Here is a 16,585-nt window from a genome sequence, read left to right as displayed (position 1 = left end):
AGAAACAGTTCTGGTCTGCAGCTCCCAGTGAGATCAACATAGAAGGCGGGTGATTTCTGCATTTCTAACTGAGGTACCTGGTTCACCTCACTGGTACTGGTTAAACAGTGGGTGCAGCCCACGGAGGGCGAGCAGAAGCAAGGTGGGGTGTCACCTCACCCAAGAGGCACAAGGGGTTGGGGAACTCCCTCCTCTAGCCAAGGGGAGCCATAAGGGACCCTGCTGTGAGGGACAGAACCATGCAACCCAGATACGATGCTTTTCCCATGGTCTTTACAACCCACAGACCAGGAGATTCCTTTGGGTGCCTATTCCACCAGGATCTTGGGTTTCAAGCACAAAACTGGGCAGCTGTTCAGGCAGACAATGAGCTAGCTGCAGTTTTTTTTTCCCCATACCCCATTGGTGCCTGGAATGCCAGTGAGACGGAACCCTTCACTCCCCTGGAAAGGGGGTTGATGTCAGGGAGCCAAGTGTTCTAGCTCAGCAAATCCCACCCCCACGGAACCCACCCAGCTAAGAACCATTGGCTTGCAATTCTCGCTGCCAGCACCGCAGTCTAAAGTCGACCTGGGACACTCAAGCTTGGTGCAGGGAGGGACATACACCATTACTGAGGCTTTGGTAGGCAGTTCTCTCCTCAGTGTAAACAAAGCCGCCAGGAAGTTCCAACTGGGCGGAACCCATCCCAGTGCCACAAAGCCACTATAGCCAGACTGCCTCTCTAGATTCTTCCTCTTTGGGCAGGGCATCTCTAAAAGAAAGGCAGCAGCCCCAGTCAGGGTATTCTAGATGAAACTCCCATCTCCCTGCAACAGAGAACCTGAGGGAAGGGGTGGCTATAGACACAGCTTCTGCAAACTTAAATGTTCCTGCCCACCAGCTCTGAAGAGAGCTCCCAGCACAGTGCTTGAGCTCTGCTAAGGGACAGACTGCCTCCTCAAGTAGGTCCCTGACCCCGGTGATCCTGACAGGGAGACCTCCCAGCAGTGACTGACAGACACCTTATACAGGAGAGCTCCAGCTGGCATCTGGTAGGTGCCCCGCTGGGACCAGCTTCTAGAGGAAGGAGCAGGCAGCAATCTTTGCTGTTCTGCAGCCTCCGCTGGTGATACCCAGGCAAACAGAGTCTGGAGGGGACCCCCAGGAAACACCAGCAGACCTGCAGAAGTGTTTTTTCCTTCCTGTTAGAAGGAAAACAAACAGAAAGCAATAGTATCAACATTAACAAAAAGGATGAGCAGGCAAAAACTCCATCTGAAGGTCACTAACAGCAAAGACCAAAGGTAGATGAATCCATGAAGATGAGGAAAAAACGGCAGAAAAAGGCTGAAAATGCCAAAAACCAGAATGCCTCTTCTCCTCCAAAGGATCACAACTCCACGTGAGGAAGGGAACAAAACTGGATGGAGAATTAGTTTGATGAATTGACATAAGTAGGCTTCAGAAGGTGGGTAATAACAAATTTCTCCAAGCTAAAGGAGCATGTTCTGAAAGCAAGGAAGCTAAGAACCTTGATAAAAGGTTAGAGGAATTGCTAACTAGAATAACCAGTTTAGAAAAGAACATAAATGACCTGATGGAGCTGAAAAACACAGCATGAGAACTTCATGAAGCATACAAAACTATCAATAGCCAAACTGATTAAGTGGGAGAAAGGATATCGGAGACTGAAGATCAACTTTATGAAACCAAGTATGAATACAAGATTAGAGAAAAAAGAATGAACAAAGCCTCCAAGAAATATGGGACTATGTGAAAAGACCAAACCTACGTTTGATTGGTGTACCTCAGAGTGATGGGGAGAATGGAACCAAGTTGGAATACACACTTCAGGATATTATCCAGGAGAACTTCCCCAACCTAGCAAGACAGGCCAACATTCAAATTCAGAAAATAGAGACAATACAACAAAGATATTCCTCAAGAAGAGTAACCCCAAGACACATAATCGTCAGATTCACCAAGGTGGAAATGAAGGAAAAAACGTTAGGGGCAGCCAGAGAGAACGGTCAGGTTACCCACAAAGGGAAGCCCATAAGATTAACAGTGTTATCTCTGCAGAAACCCTACAAGCTGGAAGAGAGTGGAGCCAATATTCAACATTCTTAAAAAAAAGAATTTTCAACCCAGAATTTCATATCCAGCCAAACTGAGCTTTATAAGTGAAGGAGAAATAAACCTTTATAGACAAGTAAATGCTGAGGGACTTTGTCCCACCAGGCCTGCCTTAAAAGAACTCCTGAAGGAAGCACTAAATATGGAAAGGAACAACTGGTACCAGCCACTGCAAAAACAATCCAAAATGTTCAACACTATGAAGAAACTGCATCAACCAACGGGCAAAATAACCAGCTAGCATCATAATGACAGCATCAAAGTCACAAATAACAATACTAATCTTAAATGTAATGGGCTAAATGCCCCAGTTAAAGACTGGCAAATTGGATAAAAAGTCAAGACCCATCGATGTACTATATTCAGAAGACCCATTTCACAGGCAAAATCACATACAGGCTCAAAATAAAGGGATAGAGGAAGATTTACCAAGCAAATGCAGACCAAAAAAACGGGAGGTTGCACTCCTAGTCTCTGATAAAACAGACTTTAAACCAACAAAGATCAAAAAAGACAAGGGCATTACATAATTGTAAAGGGATCAATGCAACAGGAAGAGCTATCTATCCTAAATATATGTGTACCAAATATAGGAGCACCCAGACTCATAAAGCAAGTTCTTAGAGACCTACAAAGAGACCTAGACTCTCACACAATAATAATAGGAGATTTTAACAACCCACTGTCAATAATAGACAGATACAATGAGACAGAAAATTAACAAGGATATTGAAAAAATGAACTCAGCTCTCTACCAGGTGGACTTTAAAAGACATCTACAAAACTCTCCACACCAAATCAACATACATTCTTCTCAGCACCACACACCACCACTTATTCTAAAATCAACAACATAACTGGAAGTAAAACACTCCTCAGCAAATGCAAAATAACAGAAATCATAACAAACAGTCTCTCAGACCACAGTGCAATCAAATTAAAACTCAGGATTAAGAAACTCACTCAAAACTACACAACTAATGGAAACTGAACAACCTGCTCCTGAATGACTACTGGGTAAATAACAAAATTAAGGCAGAAATAAGTAAGTTATTTGAAACCAATGAGAACAAAGACACAATGTACTAGCATCTCTGGGACACAGCTAAAGCAGTGTCTAGAGGGACATCTATAGCACTAAATGCCATAAGGAGACAGTGAGAAAGATCTAAAATTGACTCCTGAACATCACAATTAAATAGAGAAACAAGAGCAAACAAAATCAAAAGCTAGCAGAAGACAAGAAATTACGAAGATAAGAGCAGAACTGAAGGAGATAGAAATACAAGCACTGCCTCCCCGCCAAAAAAAAAAATCAATGAATTTAGGAGCTGGTTTTCTGAAAAGATGAACAAAACAGGCCACTAACCAGACTAACAAAGAAGAAAACAGAAGAAGAAAAAAGAAGACACATTAAAAAATAATACAGGGGAGATCAGCCAGGTGTGGTGGCTCAGGCCTGTAATCCTAGCACTTTGGGAGGCTAAGGCAGGTGGATCATGAGGTCAGGCGTTCAAGACCAACCTGGCCAACATAGTGAAACCCCATGTCTACGAAAAATACAAAAATTAGCTGGGCATGATGGCAGGCACCTGTAATCCCAGCTAATCAGGAGGCTGAGACACAGAATTGCTTCAATCTGGGAGGTGGAGGTTGCAGTGATCCAAGATCACGCCACTGCACTCCAGCCTGGGCGATGGAGTGAGATTACATCTCAAAAAAAAAAAAAAAAAAAAAAAAAAAAATCACCACTTACCCTACAAAAATAGAAACTACCATGAGAGAATGGTAGAGGTACCATAAACACATCTACAGAAATAAACTAGAAAATCTAGAAGAAATAGATAAATTTCTGGACACATACACACTCCCAAGGCTAATCAAAAGTGAAGTCAAATCCCTCAATAGAGCAATAACGAGTTCAGAAATTGAGGCAGAAATCAATAGCTTGCCATCCAAGAAAAGCCCAGGACCAGACAATTCACAGCCCAATTTTAGCAGAGGTACATAGAGGAGCTGGTACCATTCCTTCTGCAACTATTCCAAACGATAGAAAAAGAGGGACTCCTCCCTAACTCATTTTATGAGGCCAGCATCGTCCTGATACCAAAACCTGGCAGAGACACAACAAAAAAACAAAATTTCAGGCCAATATCCATGATGAACATCAATGCAAAAATCCTCAATAAAATACTGTCAAAGCAAATTCAGTAGCACACTAAAAAGCTTATCCATCACAATCAAGTCTGCTTCATGCTTGGGACGCAAGGCTAGTTCAATGTATGCAAATCAATAAATGTAATCCATCATATAAGAAGAACCAATGACAAAACCACATGATTATCTCGATAGACACAGAAAAAGCCTTCAATAAAATTCAACAACCCTCATGCTAAAAACAATAAACTAGATACTGATGGAATGTATCTCAATAAAAGCTATTTATGACAAACCCACAGCCAATATCATACTGAATAGGCAAAAGGTGGAAGCATTCCCTTTGAAAACCAGCACAAGACAAGGATGCCCTCTCTCACCATTCCAATTCAACATGGTATAGGAAGTTCTGACCAGCGCAATCAGGCAAGAGAAAGAGATAAAGGGTATTCAAATAGGAAAAGAGTAAGTCAAATTATCTCTATTAGCGATGACATAATTGTATACTCTGAAAACCCCATCATCTCAGCCCAAAATCTCCTTAAGCTGATCAGCAACTTCTGCAAAGTCTCAGGATACAAAATCAATGTGCAAAAATCACAAGCATTCCTATACACCAGTAACAGACGAAGAGCCAAATCATGAGCAAACTCCCATTCACAACTGCTACAAAGAGAGTAAGATACCTAGGAATACAACTTAAAAGGGATGTGAAGGACTTCTTAGAGGAGAACTGCAAACCACTGCTCAAGGAAATGAGAGGACACAAACAAATGGAAAAACATTACATACTCATGGATAAGAAGAATCAGTATCATGAAAATGGCCATAATGCCCAAAGTTTATAGATTCAATGCTATTCCTATCTAGCTACCACTGACTTTCTTCACAAAATTAGAAAAAACTACTTTAAAGTTCATGTGGAACCAAAAAAGAGCCCATATAGCTAAGGCAATCCTAAGCAAAAAGAACTAAGCTGGAGGCATCAAGATACCTGACTTCAAACTATACTACAAGACTATAGTAACCAAAATAGCATGGTACTGGTACCCAAACAGATATATAGATCAACTGAACAGAACAGAGGCCTCAGAAATAACACCACACATCTACAACCATGTGATCTTTGACAAACCTGACAAAAACAAGCAATGGGTAAAGAATTCCCTATTTAATAAATTGTATTGGGGAAACTGGCTAGCTATATGCAGAAAACTGAAACTGGACCACTTCCTTACACGTTATACTAAATGTAACTCAAGATGGATTAAAGATTTAAATGTAAGACCTAAAACCATAAAAACCCTAGAAGAAAACCTAGGCAATACCATTGAAGACATAGAAGCAACTGCTTTTGACAAATTGACAAATGGGATCTAATTAAACTAAAGAGCTTCTGCACAACAAAAGAAACTATCATCAGAGTGACAGGCAACCTACAGAATGGGAGAAAATTTTTGCAATCTATCCATGACAAAGGGCTAATGTCAAGAATCTACAAGGAATTTAAACAAATTTACAAGAATAAAACAAATGACCCCATCAAAAAGTGGGCAAAGGAATGAAAAGACACTTTCCAAACATTTACGCGGCCAATAAAACATGAAAAAAAAAGCTCATCATCATTCATCACTAGAGAAATGCAAATCAAAACTACATTAAGATACCATGTCACACCTGTTAGAATAGCAATCATTAAAAAGTCAGAAAACATGCTGGAGAGGATGTGGAGAAATAGGAACACTTTTACACTGCTGGCAGGAGAGTATAAATTAGTTCAACCATTGTGGAAGACAGTGTAGCAATTCGTCAAGGATCTGGAACTAGAAATACCATTTGAACCAGCAATCCCATTACTGGGTATATACCCAAAGGATTATAAATCATTCTACTATAAAGACACATGCACACACGTTTACTGCGGCATTATTCACAATAGCAAAGACTTGGAACCAACCCAAATGCACAACAATGATAGACTGGATAAAGAAAATGTGGCACATATGCACCATGGAATACTATATAGCCATAAAAAAGAATGTGTTCTTGTCCTTTGTAGGGACATGGATGAAGCTGGAAACCATCATTCACAGCAAACCAACACAGGAACAGAAAATCAAACACCATGTGTTCTCACTCATAAGTGGGAGTTGAACAATGAGAACATATGGGCACAGGGAGGGGAACATCACACACCGGGGACTGTTGGGGATTGGGGGACAAGAGGAGGAACAGCATGAAGAGAAATACCTAACGTAGATGACAGGTTGATGGGTGCAGCAAACCACCATGGCACATGTATATGTATGTAACAAACCTGCACATTCTGCACATATATCCCAGAAGTTAAAGTATAATAACAATAATAAATAGACTTGCCTATAAAATTATACCTTTGACTATGAGGGAATAGAGGTAAGGATTGAATTCTGGTATGTTCATATAAATGAACAACTGCTCTGTGTCTACTTCTTAAGCTGGCAGAAACGCAAAGTTGTTATCAAAAATCAGCCCCTACCTTTAAGGAATTTATAGTTTGCTTTGGAAAATAACATATAAAACAATGCACTGTGAGCACTAATGTTACAAGGAGCAGATAACAGTTGAACTTGATATGAGAAGTGCCTGTCGTTTCCTTTCCGATACACCAGTCCCCATTTTATTTAGGGAACCTCTCATGCTCCCTTCTCATCCACTCCCTCAGCCCAGTCGACTAAGGGAGTAGACACCAATCTCCAGGCCAAATTAACTGCACCAGGATGGATAGCTTGCCTAAACCAGGTCAGTTACTTTCCCAGGAAATGTACTGGAACTCCAGGGACTCTTGTTTATCTCCACTGGCTGCCTAAACTGTTAGATAATATAATCAGGCTTATGGGCAGGAATGAGTGAAGGGCAAGTAAGAGAAAAAATTTTGAAAAAGAAAAGATGCAGAAGTAAGAAACAAGCAAACAACCAGCCTCAGAAAAGGTGTGAGAAGAGCTGCTTTGGTCATTCAGTGGCTGTTTTCACTCTCAAGTAACTGCACTTTCCTTCATTTTTACTCTATAATAAATCTCTGCCCTATCCAATAACTAAGTTTCTACTTAAGTCTGTTGGGGTGGGAACAATTCTTGCAAACAAATCATTCCTAAAACATAGATGCAGAAGAAAAGGAAAGGCATCTTGACATCAGGTAAGAGCACAACCTAAGATATAGTGGTAGAAGGAAGAACATGCCATGTAAGACAATGCAATGTAAGGAGAAATGCAAAGTTAAAATGGATGATCTGAAATATATGCCTAATTATGGAAATCTTAACCAGAGGAATTTGACATGGATACTGTCATTGCTAGGGGTTCATTACAGGTTCTGGAGTAGAGCAAATTTCATCATAAAAGTGGTATTTTAGGAAGATCATTCTGTAAGTGCTGCATTGAAAAGAGAACCCTCAAGTCATGGAGGTGGGCAAATTATTAGAGTAATTGTGGTATGGGATGGAAAAGAGACCAATGCAAGTTCATTTTAAGGAAAGAAATGACAAAGGAGCCTTCTGAGAAATGTTAGATACGTAATGAAGCATATTCTATACATCAGGTAAGAGAAAGGAACTGACTATAACTTACAATTGTACATAAAGACCTAATGTTAAAAAACTTCATTCATGCCAATATCATAGAAAATATCCAAAAGACTTCTACCAGTTATATTGATATTATGTCTATTATACAATACAAAGCATTCTATGTTACATAGCACAATAGCTATTATGATAGAATTATGCTTACAGCTGATGAACAGGCACCATTAACATGTCTATTTAAAGAAACGGTTGCAATAACTTTGAGACTCAAACCTGAAATACAATTTACCTATAGTGGAGCATGGAATTGGCTGTGCATTGCAATTGCCTGCTGAAGTTTCTCTTCCTTGGCTCTTCTACAGTGGCAAATCTGGAAAATAAATTTTTAAAAATACCAGTCACTTTTCCAAAGATATGCCTACTACTTTACTTCCTAAAGTATGACAGGAATATTCTAACTTGTTGGCATTATTTTAAGTTTTGAAAGTTGAAGATCGCTAATAATCTAATAGCTAAAATTGTTAGATTATGAGCTGATTCATTTCATTAGCACTAATGTTACAAGGAGCAAATAACAGTTTGAATGGGTCATGACAAATGCCTATCATGTCTTTTCCTGTACTCCAGTCCCTGTTTTAGGGAACCTCTCATGCTCCCTTCCCATAATCCACTCCCTCAGCCCAGCTGACGGGGCAGAGGACCACATGACACCGATTCATTTTGAATTAGCTAATAATCTAAGAATTCGGTGTTGAAGATAGCTAATGAATATTAGCTATTCAAACTGAATGTTGAAGACAGGTAATGTTGAAGACAGCTAAGAATTTAATAATGAACAAAACAAAACAAAACAAAACAAAACAAAAACACATGCTTGGAAGTCAGCCTTTGCCTGATGGCTTCTAGAATGTAAAACAAACACTGATCCTTTATATCAATTATCTGACTACATAACTTTAAATATCTAAGTTTAAAAAGTATGGACATAAGTTCTGCTACTGTTAACCAGGAAGATTAACAGATACAAGCTTCAAGGCACAATTATATAACATTAAAGAATAAAAGACCAGAAATCAATGCCCTACTAATAACTATAACCATAGGCAAGTCACTAAAATCTCTGAACCTCAATTTCCTCTCATGAAAAATGGGAATGATAAAAACCACACCCATCTGCCTTAACAGGAGTGAGTGTTTGAGTGTGTGTGTGTGTTTGTGTGTGTATGTGTCACAGTTGTTTCATACAGTTTACTAAACACAAGATTATTTTTAAAATGTGATTATTTCAGACAAATTAGGTAAACAGTTTGGACTGTATTAAAAGGCAAGAAACTATTAAGCAGACTTTTTTGGATTTTTCTTTAAACACAACAGAAATATTAGAATAGAACAGAAACTGTTTCTCAATTTTAAAAAATGTCTTTTATAATCCCTATAGATAACTGTCTAAACGAGTGGTAAAACAAATCATTGAAGAATAGATTTCAACTATTAAGACTAGACTTGGATTTATGAGCTGCATTACAGAATGTAAAAGATACTACCATTTCTGAAACGGAACTATTTGATTTACCTGCTTGTATACTCAGAAAAGCAAGTCTGAAGTGACAGGAGGATGCTGTGATCATTCTCAAGAGGCTTTTCAGATTCCTTTCACAGCACTCAAAACTCCAGCTCAGTAATGTGCTGTTTTTCACTAATGAGTATGCTAAAGTAATTTGATATTATGCTGTCAAAAAAATTGTTTTCTTCTAGATCAGCACAAAGTTTATTAGCCATTTCTGCTCAGAAGAGCCCCTTTCTGACCAGGACTATTCCTCTGACAGACAGGAAACAGCCACATGTGCAGGCCCTCACTTTCATTTATACCAACTCACATCAAAAGGACATCTTGGAGCAATGGCAGTTGCCTGTCCCCCTGGGTTCCCTGGGAACAGCTAAGGTGTGAGGCCGTCTAGAGTCCCATGACAGACCTTCAAAGTTTTAAGTTCCAGGAACTTGGTTTTTGCCCATGTCCACACACAAGGCATGGAAACCTTCCTTTCAGGTAAATAATCTATTGTACGAAAAACGGGGATGATATAATAGAGAAATAGCTAAGACCCAGTGCTTCTCCTCCTCTAGACTTTATCCAATATTTGTCCTCAACTGAAGAGTATTACATACTGTTCTCTTTTCCATGAAGCTACTGAGAAAATCATCTATTTCCATTTTTCCCTCCAAGAAGTCTTCTGCAATATTATCAGATTCTTCCTCAGCTTCATGTGCAGCTACTTTCAATCTTGCCTGTAGGGCACTTGCACTACAGCTCTGAAAAAGAAAACCAAGCACTACTTTAATTTGTGATACATACAAGAATTACTCACAGGGAAAGGAAGTGAGGTAGTGGTATGGAGAAACTATTATATGCATTATATAACCTCTTTTTGAGAAAATCTGCTATGTTATAATGCCGCACCCACGTCTTTAGCTTTTGGATAGCAGTAGATACCTAACTCAAGAGAAACCAATCTATTGGCTGCAAACTACTAAAGGAGAGAAACTGGGCAAATCACTGTTCTTTCCTAAGGATTTAGGAATTAGATACCTGCTAAGGTAGATACTTGCTAAGGAGACCACTAATGACCTCACCTCCTGGTATTCCTGCCCTTGCATAATCTCACCCTTGGATGTGGGCTGGACCTGATGACTCATTTTTAATGAATAGAACAAGGATAAAATGATGGGATTAAATTTCACTGAAGTAGTGAAAGACTGGTACACAGAAAACTGTAAGATACTGCTATAAGAAACTGAAGACATAAGTTACTGGAAAGACATCCCATGTTTGTGGGTTGAAAGATTTAACATTCTTGAAAAGACATTACTAACCAAAGCAATCTACAGATTCAATGCAATCCCTATCAAATCTTGATGGCATTTTTGGCAAAAACAAAAAAACCCATCCTAGAATTCTTATGGAATCTCAAGAGACCCCAAATAGCCAAAACCACCTTGAACAAAGATGATTAATATTTCCTGATTTCAAGTTACTACAAAGTTACAGTAATCAAATCTGTGGTACTGGCATAAAAACCTAAAGAACAATGGAACAGAATAGAGAGCCCAGAAATAAACTCTCACATATACGGCCAAATGATTTTCAACAAGAGGACTGAGTCCAGTTAATGGGGAAAGGCCAGTCTTCAACAAATGGTGCTGGAAAAAACTGGGTATCGACAAGCAAAGGAGTGAAGATGTATCCTTACCTTACTTAAATACAAAGATTGATTCAAAATGGATCAAAGACCTAAATGTAGGCACTAAAACTATTTTTAATAATAGCAATCTTGCTGGGTATCATTGCCCATGCCTGTAATTCCAGCACTGTGGGAGGCCGAGGCAGGCAGATTACTTGAGCCCAGGAGTTCAAGACTAGCCTGGGCAACATAGCGAGACCTTGTCTCTACAAAAAATACAAAAATTAACCAGGTGTGATGGCACGCACCTGTAGTTTTGGCTACTTGGGAGGCTGAGGTGGGAGGATCGCTTGAGCCTGGGAGGTCAAGGCTGCAGTGAGCTGTGATCATGGCACTGCACTCCAGCCTGGGCGACAGAGTAAGAAAAAAGAGTAATAATAGCCATCCTAATGCATTTGGGGTAGTATCTCTTTGTGACACATCATACACAGAAATGAACAGTAATGCACCATTTTCTTATTGCCCTTGCCCAAACTGGTTTTCTATCTTTACAAGTATGGCTCACATGGATATTTTATTTGGCTTTTAAAAAAATTATAGTAAAGCTGAACATATTTTCAAAAATTTCCTGTTACTTATTCATTAAATATTTATTGAGTACCTACTATGTGCCAACCACTGGAGCAGGTATTAGGTATACAGTGGAAATGAAACAAAACAGGTTCCTCCATCATGGAACCAAAGGTCTACTGAAGTGTGTTCCATATGTTACAGTGTAGAAGATTCATCATCCCCAGAAAATCTTGAGTGAGAACACCTAGAAAGCAGCCTAGGAATCAAAGTCTTGTGTGTGTCTTTTTAAAAGTATTTCAAGAATCACTTCTAGCAATTCTTACATAAATGTAAGGATAAGAATAACTGTTAAAGCAAAATCTTTACTGGACATTTATGTTTCTCCTTTTGTCAGTTTCCAGTTTTTGCCTTTTGCAATAGAGTACTGGCATTAGTACTTATTGTATATGCTAAAAGTATTTGTTCCCTTTTTTTAACTTCACTTTTGATTTCATGACTTCTAACATATCCAAGTTTTCAATCTGCATAAGTATGTCAAGTTTTTCCTTTATATTTGTATCTGTTTTATTATGCTTAGAAAGGAAAACCACCAAAATCTTTAAAAATCCTAGGAGGCAGTTGACTTTTTATGGTTTCCACTGAAGTAGTTTATCTGTAATACCTTTCTGTGTATTGTATGATCCAGTGATTGAACGTTTTTCTAAATGGATACTAAACAGCCAAGTTTATATTTATTGAATCCTAAATTTTTCCAACTGATATTCACATACACAAGTCTATTTCTGAACTGCATAGTCTGTTCCATAGAAATAATTTTCTCTTCCTATGAAACTACTATACTATTTTAAATAATGAAGTTTAACAGTGTATTCTGATGCTAGGAAAGGGAATATTTTTCATTTTTTCTTTTTGTTCAAGCTTTTCCTAACTACTTTTACCCATCTGATACCTAAAGTTTCAGATGAACTTTAGAATACATCTGTTAAAGAAAATACTCTTGGCATTTTGATTAGAACTGTATTAAATTTGTAAGTTATTTTGAAGAGAATGAAATCTTTATAATACTGTATCTTTCATTCAATAAATATTCTATGTTGCTCTAAATAGTCTTAGAAAATAGAAAACTAAACTCTTCTTTTATGACATTCAATAAAGTTTCCTAACTTAATTCATTGGGTTCACTTCTAAGTACTTTACAGTTTTGTTTCTATTGTAAATGAGTTGTTTTCTCTACTTCATTTTGCAGTAGTAATTGCTGAAGCATAGGGGAAAAAATTCCCAATTCTCTAGAATTTTGGATTATTTATTTTTGGTAAACAACTGTTTCATTTCTTCTTTTATGATACCACTTTTTTTCATTGTCTGCTGCAATACTCAGAACCTCCCAAGCAACATTAAACAACAGTGATCATGAGGCATTACTCTCTTATTCCTAACATTAATGGGATCCTGGAAATGTTTAGTCATTAAATGTGATGTTTACTGCTGGTTTCTAATATTCTTTTTCAAATAAACAATTTCTATTTTTAGTTTGCTATGAGTTTGTATAAAGAATGATGTTGAGTACTGTGAAAGCTTCTTCAACATTTACTAAGGTCCAATGTATATGTAACAGTACTTCAGTTGATTCTCACACATTTTCTGTTAAAGAAGACTGTAAGTTAGACTCCTAATATGTCTACTTATATGACCTCAAGGAAGTTATTTAATTGCCCCATGCCTCAGTTTCCCAACCAGTAAAATGTAAAATGGGGAAAAGTAACAATACCTATTTCATAGGATTTGTTGTAATAATGGGCCAATATATGTAAATCGCCTCATGCAGTGCAAGACATATTAATTGCTCAATGTTAGCTATTCTTATTTCTTTATTCTGACAAATAACCATATAACCTGAAATTCATTATAAATTTATATTCTCCTTTACCATCTTTGTGGCTGTTGTTGGTTTATATCTATTTTGTTTTTTACTTCATTGGCTTTACCCAAAGTTCCTGATTTTATAGGAAATAGAATATTGTTAACTATGATGTTGTTACTGATACGAATAAAGATTATATCCTCCATTTCCTTTTCTCTTCTTTTCTTTTGAGATGGAGTTTCGCTCTTGTTACCCAGGCTGGAGTGCAATGGTGCAATCTCGGCTCACCGCAACCTCCAACTCCTGGGTTCAGGCAATTCTCCTGCCTCAGCCTCCTGAGTAGCTGGGACCACAGGCACGCGCCACCATGCCCAGCCTATTTGTGTAATTTTAGTAGAGACGGGGTTTCACCATGTTGACCAGGATGGTCTCGATCTCTTGACCTCGTGATCCACCCACCTTGGCCTCCCAAAATGCTGGGATTACAGGCTTGAGCCACCGCGCCCGGCCCCTTTTCATTTTTAAAGATTCATTTTTTCTGGAAATATAGGTTGAATTTTATAAAATTCTTTTGATTTTCATATAACTGGATTTCTAGCATAAAACCTATTTGTAGAAGATAATACTACATATTTTTTAAATATTATACTTTTAAATTTGCTAACTTTTCATTTAAGCTTATTTGTACATAAGCTTACAAGTGAGTCAAAACTTTTTGATGATGTTGTTGCTAGGTTTCACTACAAGGGTTACAATGGTTTCACAACTTTCCCTGTAAAGTTATTTGCCAGGGCCTGTCATAATTTTCTGTTTTGGAAACAAATACACTCTTGTATGACCATAAATAATGTATGATACCTCATCACTGAGAGCTATTCATCTATGTTTAAAGGCATCTTGTCTTATAAGGTCAGATACCTCAAAGTTTCTGATGATAATGAAAGTAAGAACATGACTCATGCACATTAAGATTAAAAATTCTGGCCAGGCACAGTGGCTCACACCTGTAATCCTAGCACTTGGGAGGCGGAGGTGGGCGGATCACCTGAGGTCGGGAGTTCATTACCAGCCTTGCCAACATGGAGAAAAACCCTTCTCTACTAAAAATACAAAATTAGGTGGGTGTGGTGGCACATGCTTGTAATCCCAGCCACTCTGGAGGCTGAGGCAGGAGAATCGCTTGAACCTGGGAGGTGGAGGTTGCAGTTAGTGGAGATCCCGCCATTGCACTCCAGCTTGGGCAAAAGAGCAAAACTCCATCTCAAAAAAAAGAAGAAAAAAAAATTCTACGGCAAAGGAAAAAACCTAAACAGTCTTACCTCACTAAGTTCATGCTGCCTTTGCATCTTCTTTTCAAAAGTAGACTTCATTTGTGTAAGTAATTCATACTAAAAGAGAAAATGAAAAGGATGTTTTATTCTGTTTTTAAATTATATAAATCTCTTCAAAATGATCACTAACTCACCTTATCTAAAACAGTTTGCCTTTTGGCTTCCAAGCTGGGCTCCAAAAGGAGATTTTTTCCTGTAAGATAAATCTCCAGTTTACTTCTAGGTAAAAACCAGATTTTTTTCAGAAAATTTGAGCTGAGAAGAGGGAAGACATACTTGCTAGTTCCTCAATACTTTTTACTAAGTCATCTTTGTCAGTAATAATTTGTTTTAGTTGAGGCAAAGTCAGAAACTGTTCTAGTAATACCTCCTCTTGTTCATTCATATCTGTGAGTTGTGACACACTAGAAACACAAAAGAAAAAAAGTTAATAAATATCATATATCAACTTTTTCTCCATGACAACTATTTATAATTTTTTTGCTTTATTTAGTTGACAGGGTTTAAATAATTTTTACATATACACATTAAGGCAGCCAATTTTAACCTTAAAATCATGTAAAACATCAACCACAATGGAACATAAAGCAGTCTGTAACAGATTCTCAAGAGAATCTGTAAAAGTAAATTCTAGTCCAATGGATTTATCAATATATCTACTTTTTTTAAAAATCACAACTGTGGAGAAGTGTTCATAGTTATAAAGTGGCCTGAAATTAAAGACAAAGTAACTTAACTCAAGTAAAGAAAAACGTACGAAACTAGGGTTCTCCCTTATTCAGCTTAGGTTTCTTAAAATAAGAGAGCAGTACGTAGTTAAGTATTTTTTCTTGTTCTAAATTCTGTTTAACTTAATTGCTTTAGAATAACACTTATTTCTTAAATTTCTCTGATAGGAAGCAGGCTGATATGTAAAATTTAAGCTATTTATTTCTTCCAAGCATAATGTTGAACATACTAGTACTACACTAAATTGAGAGAAGTAAAAGTCCACAGATAAGCTAGAAGAATTTCTTCTTAGTCATTTCATTGTATGTACTAATGGGAGGGAAACAGAACTGGAAAGAGGCCAGAGGAGTTACTGTAACATTTTGGCTTGTGAAAAACTTTTATGCAAAAACTGTTCTATCTAGTCAGCTTTAGACCAGTTCAGGGCCTTATTCCAAGGATATGTTGTTGGCCAAAATGTAGCCAGTAAAATCTCCCAAGACTCTAAAAGATAAATAGTCTCTGCTAGTATATACTGCCAGTTATTGTAGGACCAGTAAGAAAGGGTGCATAAACAGTCACAACAACTCTGCTTTAACCTCTGGGCTCATTTAGCTTACAGATGTGTGGCTCTCACAGTAAAGAATTATAGATATGTTTCTGTGTATATATGTGTGTGTACATATATATATATTCATAAAATATTTAAAGAAAAGAAATAATGGAGGGCTAAACCAAGAACAAAAATGGATATCTGTAGGGTGAGAAAACTAGGTAGAAGGAATATGGATGGAAGCAAATCTTATTTTTGACTATGGAGCCATAGAAAAATGTTGGATAATTTGAAGATAATTAAAGAAAAGGGAAAAAAAGCAGTCTTTAAAATTCAAAGAAAATTGACTGCTGTAAAAATAAATAAACCTGTTTTTTCTAAATTATATAAACACCCAGAGAAAAATTATTTGAAGAGATTAAAAAACAATAACAAAAGTATATTCTGGCATGTCATATACCAAAGACAACAGAACTGTAAAAAAACAAAAACAGGCTGGGTGCAATGGCTCACACCTGTAATCCCAGCATTTTGGGAAGCTG

The 16,585-nt window shown here is 37.6% G+C and overlaps 1 protein-coding gene across 2 annotated transcripts in view; it reads right to left on the bottom strand.

Annotated features, from left to right (window-relative positions):
• VPS37A (VPS37A subunit of ESCRT-I) overlaps positions 1-16,585 on the bottom strand; it is a 58,709-nt gene that overhangs the window by 3,102 nt on the left and 39,022 nt on the right. The window contains exons 7-11 of one of the 2 annotated variants that reach the window (XM_003935558.4): positions 15,059-15,186; positions 14,917-14,975; positions 14,771-14,839; positions 10,005-10,148; positions 8,128-8,208 (exon numbers count right to left, since the gene is read on the bottom strand). In XM_003935558.4, the coding sequence (XP_003935607.1) occupies positions 8,128-8,208; positions 10,005-10,148; positions 14,771-14,839; positions 14,917-14,975; positions 15,059-15,186 (481 nt within the window). The other variant, XM_074383962.1, reaches the window with a different exon arrangement.

The sequence above is a fragment of the Saimiri boliviensis genome, chromosome 13 (assembly GCF_048565385.1).
Source record: "Saimiri boliviensis isolate mSaiBol1 chromosome 13, mSaiBol1.pri, whole genome shotgun sequence".
Lineage (NCBI taxonomy): Eukaryota > Metazoa > Chordata > Mammalia > Primates > Cebidae > Saimiri > Saimiri boliviensis.
The sequence above is the reverse complement of the archived record's forward strand: the minus strand, read 5'-3'. Positions and strand labels throughout refer to the sequence as shown.